Below are 10,138 nucleotides of genomic sequence, written 5' to 3'. Positions count from 1 at the left end.
GCGGCCGGGCAGCGGTGCCGGGCCCACACCCCACCGCCGGCCTTCGTGCGTTCGGCTGCTGGCCACGAACAGCGCTTGCCCCGACCGTCTGCCAAGGGACTACCCAGGGGGGGGAGGGGGGGGGGGTCTTTGCCTTTGCGTGCAACAGGGCAGTCCTCGTTTAACGCGCCCCGTGTGTGGAGGTCGTTGCGTTAAAGCGTGGGAAAAAAGAACAAACCTCGTCGAGCGACAAACCAAACGTCGCCGTCAATGTTGTAATGGGGTAGCAGCGATTACAGGTGGGCGAGGTCGCGATGTCACCGCCGCAATGACCACGATGGACGCCGCGCGGTGAGACGCGCGTTCAGCGTTATAACGGTGAGTGTTTGGCGTTATAATGGTGAGTGTTTGGCGTTATAATGGTGAGTGTTTCACGTTATAATGGTGAGTGTTTCACGTTATAATGGTGAGTGTTTCACGTTATAATGGTGAGTGTTTGGCGTTATGATGGTCAGTGTTTGGCGTTATGATGGTGAGTGTTTTACGTTATAACGGTGAGTGTTTCACGTTATAATGGTGAGTGTTTCACGTTATAATGGTGAGTGTTTGGCGTTATGATGGTCAGTGTTTGGCGTTATGATGGTGAGTGTTTCACGTTAAAACGGTGAGTGTTTCACGTTATAATGGTGAGTGTTTCACGTTATAATGGTGAGTGTTTCACGTTATAATGGTGAGTGTTTCACGTTATAACAGTGAGTGTTTCACGTTATAACGGTGAGTGTTTCACGTTATAACGGTGAGTGTTTCACGTTATAACGGTGAGTGTTTCACGTTATAACGGTGAGTGTTTGGCGTTATAATGGTGAGTGTTTGGCGTTATAACGGTGAGTGTTTGGCGTTATAACGGTGAGTGTTTGGCGTTATAACGGTGAGTGTTTGGCGTTATAATGGTGAGTGTTTGGCGTTATGATGGTGAGTGTTTCACGTTATAACGGTGAGTGTTTCACGTTATAATGGTGAGTGTTTCACGTTATAATGGTGAGTGTTTCACGTTATAATGGTGAGTGTTTCACGTTATAACGGTGAGTGTTTCACGTTACAATGGTGAGTGTTTCACGTTATAATGGTGAGTGTTTCACGTTATAACGGTGAGTGTTTCACGTTATAACGGTGAGTGTTTCACGTTATAATGGTGAGTGTTTCACGTTATATTGGTGAGTGTTTCACGTTATAACGGTGAGTGTTTCACGTTATAACGGTGAGTGTTTCACGTTATAATGGTGAGTGTTTCACGTTATAATGGTGAGTGTTTCACGTTATAACGGTGAGTGTTTCACGTTATAACGGTGAGTGTTTCACGTTATAATGGTGAGTGTTTCACGTTATAATGGTGAGTGTTTCACGTTATAACGGTGAGTGTTTCACGTTATAACGGTGAGTGTTTCACGTTATAACGGTGAGTGTTTCACGTTATAATGGTGAGTGTTTGGCGTTATAATGGTGAGTGTTTGGCGTTATAATGGTGAGTGTTTGGCGTTATAACGGTGAGTGTTTCACGTTATAATGGTGAGTGTTTCACGTTATAACGGTGAGTTTTTGGCGTTATAATGGTGAGTGTTTCACGTTATAACGGTGATTGTTTCACGTTATAACGGTGAGTGTTTGGCGTTATAATAGTGAGTGTTTCACGTTATAACGGTGAGTGTTTCACGTTATAACGGTGAGTGTTTCACGTTATAACGGTGAGTGTTTGGCGTTATAATGGTGAGTGTTTCACGTTATAACGGTGAGTGTTTCACGTTATAACGGTGAGTGTTTCACGTTATAATGGTGAGTGTTTCACGTTATAATTGTGAGTGTTTCACGTTATAACGGTGAGTGTTTCACGTTATAACGGTGAGTGTTTCACGTTATAATTGTGAGTGTTTCACGTTATAATGGTGAGTGTTTCACGTTATGACGGTGAGTGTTTCAAGTTATGATGGTGAGTGTTTCACGTTATAACGGTGAGTGTTTCACGTTATGATGGTGAGTGTTTCACCTTATAATTGTGACTGTTTCACGTTATAATGGTGAGTGTTTCACGTTATGATGGTGAGCGTTTCACGTTATGATGCTGAGTGTTCCACGTTATGATGGTGAGTGTTTCACGTTATGATGGTGAGTGTTTGGCGTTATGATGGTGAGTGTTTCACGTTATAATGGTGAGTGTTTCACGTTATAACGGTGAGTGTTTCACGTTATAACGGTGAGTGCTTCACGTTATAACGGTGAGTGTGTCGCGTTATAATGGTGAGTGTTTCGCGTTATAATGGTGAGTGTTTGGCGTTATAATTGTGAGTGTTTCACGTTATAATGGTGAGTGTTTCACGTTATAATTGTGAGTGTTTCACGTTATAATGGTGAGTGTTTCACGTTATAATGGTGAGTGTTTCACGTTATGACGGTGAGTGTTTCAAGTTATGATGGTGAGTGTTTCACGTTATAACGGTGAGTGTTTCACGTTATGATGGTGAGTGTTTCACCTTATAATTGTGAGTGTTTCACGTTATAATGGTGAGTGTTTCACGTTATGATGGTGAGCGTTTCACGTTATGATGGTGAGTGTTCCACGTTATGATGGTGAGTGTTTCACGTTATAATGGTGAGTGTTTCACGTTATGACGGTGAGTGTTTCAAGTTATGATGGTGAGTGTTTCACGTTATAACGGTGAGTGTTTCACGTTATGATGGTGAGTGTTTCACGTTATGATGGTGAGTGTTTCACCTTATAATTGTGACTGTTCCACGTTATGATGGTGAGTGTTTCACGTTATGATGGTGAGTGTTTGGCGTTATAACGGTGAGTGTTTCACGTTATAATGGTGAGTGTTTCACGTTATAATGGTGAGTGTTTGGCGTTATAACGGTGAGTGTTCCACGTTAGAATGGTGAGTGTTTGGCGTTATAACACATTGTATGTATGTACTCTCTACATTATCTGTACATGTGTATGTGCGTGTACGCATGTACATGTGTGTGTGCGTGTACGCACGTGTATGTGTGTGTGTGCGTATGTGCATGTGTGTGTACGCATGTACATGTGTATGTGTGTGTACTCATGTTCATGTGTATGTGCGTGTACGCATGTTCATGTGTATGTGCGTGTACGTATGTACATGTGTATGTGTGTGTACGCATGTACATGTGTGTACGCATGTGCATGTGTACGTGTGTGTACGCATGTGTATGTGTGTGTACGCATGTGCATGTGTATGTGCGTGTACGCATGTTCATGTGTATGTGCGTGTACGCATGTACATGTGTATGTGCGTGTACGCATGTGCATGTGTATGTGCGTGTACGCATGTGTATGTGCGTGTACGCAGGTGCATGTGTATGTGCATGTACGCATGTACATGTGTAGGTGCGTGTACGCATGTTCATGTGTATGTGCGTGTATGCATGTACATGTGTATGTGTGTGTACGCATGTACATGTGTATGTGTGTGTACGCATGTTCATGTGCATGTGCGTGTACGCATGTACATGTGTATGTGCGTGTACGCATGTTCATGTGCATGTGCGTGTACGCATGTGTATGTGTGTGTACGCATGTACATATGTGTGTGTGTACGCATGTGTATGTGTATACGTGTGTACGCAGTGTTCATGTGTATATGTATATGCGTGTACGCATGCGCGTATGACTATAGTAACACGTTACTCGTGTATCTGTGCACATTCATTCATCATCGTCCGCCCGTCTCCAACGTGTCACCGATCCTTCGCGTCTCTCCGTGCGTTCCCGTGTCCCGCACGTCTCCACATGTCTCCATCTGCCTCCAGCTGTCTCCACATGTCTCCAGCTGTCTCCAGCTGTCGCCATCTGCCTCCAGCTGTCTCCAAGTCTCCAGCTGTCTCCCCGTGTCTCCAGCTGTATCCACGTGTCTCCAGCTGTCTCCACGTGTCTCCAGCTGTCTCCACGTGTCTCCATCTGTCTCCACGTGTCTCCAGCTGTCTCCACGTGTCTCTAGCTGTCTCCAAGTCTCCACGTGTCTCCCTCTGTCTCCAGCTGTCTCCCCGTGTCTCCAGCTGTCTCCACGTGTCTCCAGCTGTCTCCACGTGTCTCCATCTGTCTCCAAGTCTCCACGTGTCTCCAGCTGTCTCCAGCTGTCTCCACGTATCGCCAGCTGTCTCCAAGTGTCTCCATCTGTCTCCAAGTCTCCATGTGTCTCCATCTGCCTCCAGCTGTCTCCACGTATCGCCAGCTGTCTCCAAGTCTCCACGTGTCTCCAGCTGTCTCCAAGTCTCCACGTGTCTCCCTCTGTCTCCCCGTATCTCCAGCTGTCTCCACGTATCTCCAGCTGTCTCCAAGTCTCCACGTGTCTCCAGCTGTCTCCAGCTGTCTCCACGTGTCTCCCTCTGTCTCCAGCTGTCTCCACGTGTCTCCAGCTGTCTCCAAGTCTCCACGTGTCTCCATCTGTCTCCAGCTGTCTCCAAGTCTCCACGTGTCTCCCTGTCTCCACGTATCTCCCCCTGTCTCCACGTGTCTCCCTCTGTCTCCACGTATCTCCCCCTGTCTCCCCCTGTCTCCAGCTGTCTCCGCGTGTCATCCACAGCCGCCCATCGCCTCGTCTCCCGTCGCGCCGTCTCAGAACTCATCCTCGTCCACCGCGAGGTCCGTCTCCTCCTTGCCCGACCCTCCTCCTCCTCGCCCCCCGACACCCAGCGGCGAAGTCTCCGCGCGCCGCCCCCCGAGACTCGGCGAAGTCTCCGCGCGGCTGCTCGAGGACGCCGAACGCAGTGGCAGCAGCGCGGCGTCCCGACGCGTCCGGGCGCCCCCCCCGGCCGAGGCCCCCCGAACTCGACCTCCTCCCGCGCCGCCGCCGCCGCCGCCGCCGCGGCGCCGCAGCCGGAGCCGCGCGCCCGTGGCCAGGTACTCCTTGTACTTGTTGGTGAGCAGCGTGTAGAGGAAGGGGTTCACGCAGCTGTTGCCGTACGTGAGGCACGTGACCGCGTGGTTGACGGCGCGCGCGGTGCGCACCGAGGCGAGTGCCACGTGGGGTCGGTAGAGCTGCAGCAGCTGCCAGAGCCAGAAGGGCAGGAAGCAAGCCCAGAAGGCGATCACGATGGCCAGGATCAGGTAGAGGACCTTGTGTCTGGGCGAGTGCGGCGAGCGGCCTCGACCGCCCACCTTGCACCGACCGAAGCCGCCCATCGCCGTCTGGGACAGCCAGTAGGTGCGCGCCAGCTTCGCGTACACGCAGCCGATGATGACGCCCGGCGCTAGGATGCCCGCGGCGAACAGCGCGCTCATGTAGACGCGGTGCGCCTCCTCGCTCCACGTGGGCTCGCAAACTCGCTTCGTGACGCTGCGGGTCGAGCTCACGGCCACGGCCACCTCCTCCATGCGCACCATCACCGTGCCGGGCAGGGCGAGCGCCAGGGCGCCGAGCCACGCGGCGAGCGCCACGAGGCGCCGCGCGTTGAGGCCGCGCTCCAGGGAGCGCAGGGGCCGGTGGACCGCGGCGTAGCGCTCCACGCTCATCGCCGTGAGGATGAAGGCGCTCGCGTGCGTCGTGAGGAGGTCGGCGCTCAGGAGCAGGCGGCAGCCCGCGTCGCCGAAATGCCACGTGCGCGCCACGTTGGAGCACGCCACGAAGGGCGCAGTGGCGACGTACAGGAGGTCGGCGAGCGCCAGGTTCAGGACGTACACGTGCATGGAGGAGGTGGAGGACGCGGAACGTCGGCGCAGAGACGGCGTCGTCGGCGGGGGTTGCTGCTGCTGCTGCTGCTGCGATGGAATCATCGACGTGTACAGCGGCGGATGATGTTGTTGTTGGTGGTGGTGGTGGTTGTGAAGGTGCTGATGGTGGTAATGATGCTGCTGCTGCTGCGGTGGTGGTGGCGGCGGCGCGCGAGCGGCGAGGAGCCGGAGGAGTCGTCCCCAGCAGCGCGGCGGGGCCAGCGCGTGCCTCAGCACGAGCGTCAGCGTGTAGACGTTGCCCGCGACTCCCACCACGAACATCGCCGACAGCACCACGGCGATGGCCATCGCGGATCGCGAGTCGGCCTCGTCGTAGTCGCCCTCCTGCTGATGATGATGATGATGAAGGTGGCTGCGGTTGTGGTGGCCGTGGATGCCGTTCATGGAAGCGGCGGTCGCGGGAAAGTCGTGAGCCGAGGATGAGTTCGCCGAGGGAAGCGCCAGCAGCAGTAGCTGCTGCTGCAGGGCCAGCAGCTGCTGCTGCTGCTGCTGGCCCTGCAGCAGGAGGTGGTGGCTGCTGTTGCTGCTGCTGCTGCTGTTGCTGCGGTGGTGGTGGTGGTGGTCGCCACCGCTCTCGGCCGAGCGGTTCCCCGCGGAGCTCATCACTCAGTGCGCAAGGTCGCAGACGGAACGATGTGGAGACCTCGCTGGCACCAGCCCTGGTTCTAGACACCAGCCCTGGTACTAGACACTAGCTCTGGTACTAGACACTAGCCCTGGTACTAGACACTAGCCCTGGTTCTAGACACCAGACTTGGTACTAGACACTAGCCCTGGTACTCGCCACTAGCCCTGGTAGGAGACACTAGCCCTTGTTCTAGACACTAGCCCTGGTACTAGACACTAACCCTGGTACTAGACACTAGACTTGGTACTAGACACTAGCCCTGGTACTAGACACTAGCCCTGGTTCTAGACACTAGCCCTGGTTCTAGCCTTACATCTAACCCTGGTTCTAGACACTAGCCCTGGTTCTAGACACTAGCCCTGGTACTAGCCTTGAATCTAGCCCTGGTTCTAGACACTAGTCCTGGTTCTAGACACTAGCCCTGGTACTAGCCTTGAATCTAGCCCTGGTTCTAGACACTAGCCCTGGTACTAGACACTAGTCCTGGTTCTAGCCTTGAATCGAGCCCTGGTTCTAGACACTAGCCATGGTACTAGACACTAGCTCTGGTACTAGATACTAGCCCTGGTACTAGACACTAGCCCTGGTTCTATCCTTGAATCGAGCCCTGGTACTAGCCACTAGCCATGGTACTAGACACCAGCTATGGTACTAGACACTAGCCCTGGTACTAGACACTAGCTCTGGTACTAGCCACTAGACTTGGTACTAGACACTAGACTTGGTACTATACACTAGCCCTGGTACTAGCCACTAGACTTGGTACTATACACTAGCCCTGGTACTAGCCACTAGACTTGGTACTAGACACTAGCCCTGGTACTAGACACCAGCTCTGGCACTAGCCACTAGACTTGGCACAAGCCACTAGACTTGATACTAGACACTAGCCCTGGTACTAGACACTAGCCCTGGTACTAGACACTAGACTTGGTACTATACACTAGCTCTGGTACTAGACACTAGCCCTGGTACTAGCCACTAGACTTGGTACTAGCCACTAGACTTGGTACTAGACACTAACTCTGGTACTAGACACTAGCCCTGGTACTAGACACTAGCCCTGGTACTAGCCACTAGACTTGGTACTAGACACTAGCTCTGGTACTAGACACTAGCCCTGGTACTAGACACTAGCCCTGGTACTAGCCACTAGACTTGGTACTAGACACTAGCCCTGGCACTAGACACTAGCCCTGGCACTAGCCACTAGACTTGGTACTAGACACTAGACTTGGTACTAGACACTAGCTCTGGTACTAGACACTAGACTTGGTACTAGACACTAGACTTGGTAATGGACACCAACCCTGGTACTAGACACTAGCCCTGGCACTAGCCACTAGACTTGGTACTAGACACTAGACTTGGTACTAGACACTAGCTCTGGTACTAGACACTAGACTTGGTACTAGACACTAGACTTGGTAATGGACACCAACCCTGGTACTAGACACTAGCCCTGGCACTAGCCACTAGACTTGGTACTAGACACTAGACTTGGTACTAGACACTAGCTCTGGTACTAGACACTAGCCCTGGTACTAGCCACAAGACTTGGTACTAGACACTAGCCCTGGCACTAGACACTAGCCCTGGTACTAGCCACTAGACTTGGTACTAGACACTAGCCCTGGTTCTAGACACTAGCCCTGGCACTAGCCACTAGACTTGGTACTAGACACTAGCCCTGGCACTAGACACTAGCCCTGGTACTAGCCACTAGACTTGGTACTAGACACTAGCCCTGGTTCTAGACACTAGCCCTGGCACTAGCCACTAGACTTGGTACTAGACACTAGACTTGGTACTAGACACTTGCTCTGGTACTAGACACTAGACTTGGTACTAGACACTAGACTTGGTACTAGACACTTGCTCTGGTACTAGACACTAGACTTGGTACTAGACACTAGACTTGGTAATGGACACCAACCCTGGTACTAGACACCAACCCTGGTACTAGCCACAAGACTTGGTACTAGACACTAGCCCTGGCACTAGACACTAGCCCTGGTACTAGCCACTAGACTTGGTACTAGACACTAGCCCTGGTTCTAGACACTAGCCCTGGCACTAGCCACTAGACTTGGTACTAGACACTAGACTTGGTACTAGACACTTGCTCTGGTACTAGACACTAGACTTGGTACTAGACACTAGACTTGGTAATGGACACCAACCCTGGTACTAGACACCAACCCTGGTACTAGCCACAAGACTTGGTACTAGACACTAGCCCTGGCACTAGACACTAGCCCTGGTACTAGCCACTAGACTTGGTACTAGACACTAGACTTGGTAATGGACACCAACCCTGGTACTAGACACCAACCCTGGTACTAGCCACAAGACTTGGTACTAGACACTAGCCCTGGCACTAGACACTAGCCCTGGTACTAGCCACTAGACTTGGTACTAGACACTAGCCCTGGTTCTAGACACTAGCCCTGGCACCAGCCCTGTCTCTAGCCCTGGTCCCTAGCCCCTGTCACCGGTCCCGACGCTTGCGCTGAAGCCGCGACTCGAGCAGCAACAGCAGCAGCAGCAGCAGCAGTCCCACCCCGAGCCAGCTGGGACGCACGGAGCCGCGACACCAACTCGGCCACTGCCGTCTCAAACCCCCCGAGCCCGGCTCACCACAGCACCGACGACCCTCAAGTCCGTGCCGCTCGGCGTTCTCGGAGGCACTCCAGCGTCCCTTAAATCTCGCCTCGCGGATGAGGAAGATGACGAGGAGGATGACGAGGAGGATGACGAGGATGAGGTATCCGGGCACACATTGGCACGGGGGCAGGACTCTCCCGACAACTGGGTCTTGAGACTCAGACCCGAGCGAGACGTGGATCGGCAACTCGCAAGGCACCGTCCCCTCTCGACTTGAGGGATTGACGCACGGAGAGAGAGCAGAGAGAGAGCAGAGATAGAGAGAGCAGAGGGAGGGGGTTGCGTTTCACCACAGCGCGGTGCTCGACACGTGTTTAGCGGCCGGTGGAATGCGAGTGGGAGAGAGAGAGAGAGTGGGAGAGAGAGAGAGAGTGGGAGAGAGAGAGAGTGGGAGAGAGAGAGTGGGAGAGAGAGAGTGAGAGAGAGAGTGGGAGAGAGAGCGGGAGAGACAGCGGGAGAGAGAGTGGGAGAGAGAGAGTGGGAGAGAGAGAGAGTGAGAGAGAGAGTGGGGGAGAGAGCGGGAGAGAGAGTGGGAGAGAGTGGGAGAGAGAGTGGGAGAGAGAGTGGGAGAGAGAGTGGGAGAGAGAGTGGGAGAGAGAGAGAGTGGGAGAGAGATCGAGAGAGGAAAATTCTAAATATTACATAGAATAGGGAGAGAGGGGGTAGAGAGAGGGGGGGGGCAGAGAGGGGGGTAGAGAGAGAGGGAAGGGGTAAGGAGAGCAGAGCGAGACATATTCTGTTAAATCTTTCATTTAAAAAATGGGGGGGGGGGGGTTACATAAAGCAAAGCGTGAAAAAACGAAATGATGAACGAAGCAAAGTGCCGACTACACCGAGCATCTTCTTCCTCTGATCTTAAAAATAAAAAAAAGAGAGCGATCAATCACGAGCGTGGTGACTCTCACAACACGACGGCCGCCCAGCCACCGTGACCTCGGAGCCACAGCTCCGCGTTGTAGTCGGTGGTTGCGGTTATTCGGCACGATGCCCGACGTTTCGCTGCACGTGCCGAGCTTGATCTTTTTCGCGTTGTTCATGAACCGAGTTCCAGCGCTGCCGAATGGGAGCTTTCCAACCCAGCAGCGCGTGGCGATAGCGAAACGTCGGACTTGGTG

At 52.9% G+C, this 10,138-nt stretch overlaps 1 protein-coding gene across 1 annotated transcript; it reads right to left on the bottom strand.

The window, feature by feature from the left end:
• Positions 1-227: 227 nt before the first annotated feature.
• LOC116955195 (uncharacterized) lies at positions 228-9,335 on the bottom strand. Its single transcript, XM_076052828.1, has one exon. The coding sequence runs from the start codon at positions 6,329-6,331 to the stop codon at positions 4,613-4,615; it is 1,719 nt and encodes a 572-aa protein (XP_075908943.1). The 5' UTR covers positions 6,332-9,335; the 3' UTR covers positions 228-4,612.
• Between the last annotated feature and the right edge of the window lie 803 nt (positions 9,336-10,138).

This window comes from Petromyzon marinus, chromosome 58, assembly GCF_048934315.1.
Source record: "Petromyzon marinus isolate PM22_M1 ecotype Great Lakes invasive population chromosome 58, UKy_Petmar_22M1.pri1.0, whole genome shotgun sequence".
NCBI lineage: Eukaryota > Metazoa > Chordata > Hyperoartia > Petromyzontiformes > Petromyzontidae > Petromyzon > Petromyzon marinus.
Note: the sequence above shows the minus strand (reverse complement) of the source record. Positions and strands in the feature narration are given on the sequence as shown.

Coding starts and splice junctions, on each gene's coding strand:
- LOC116955195 (XM_076052828.1), bottom strand. CDS start 6,331: ATGAGCTCCGCGGGGAACCGCTCGGCCGAGAGCGGTGGCGACCACCAC.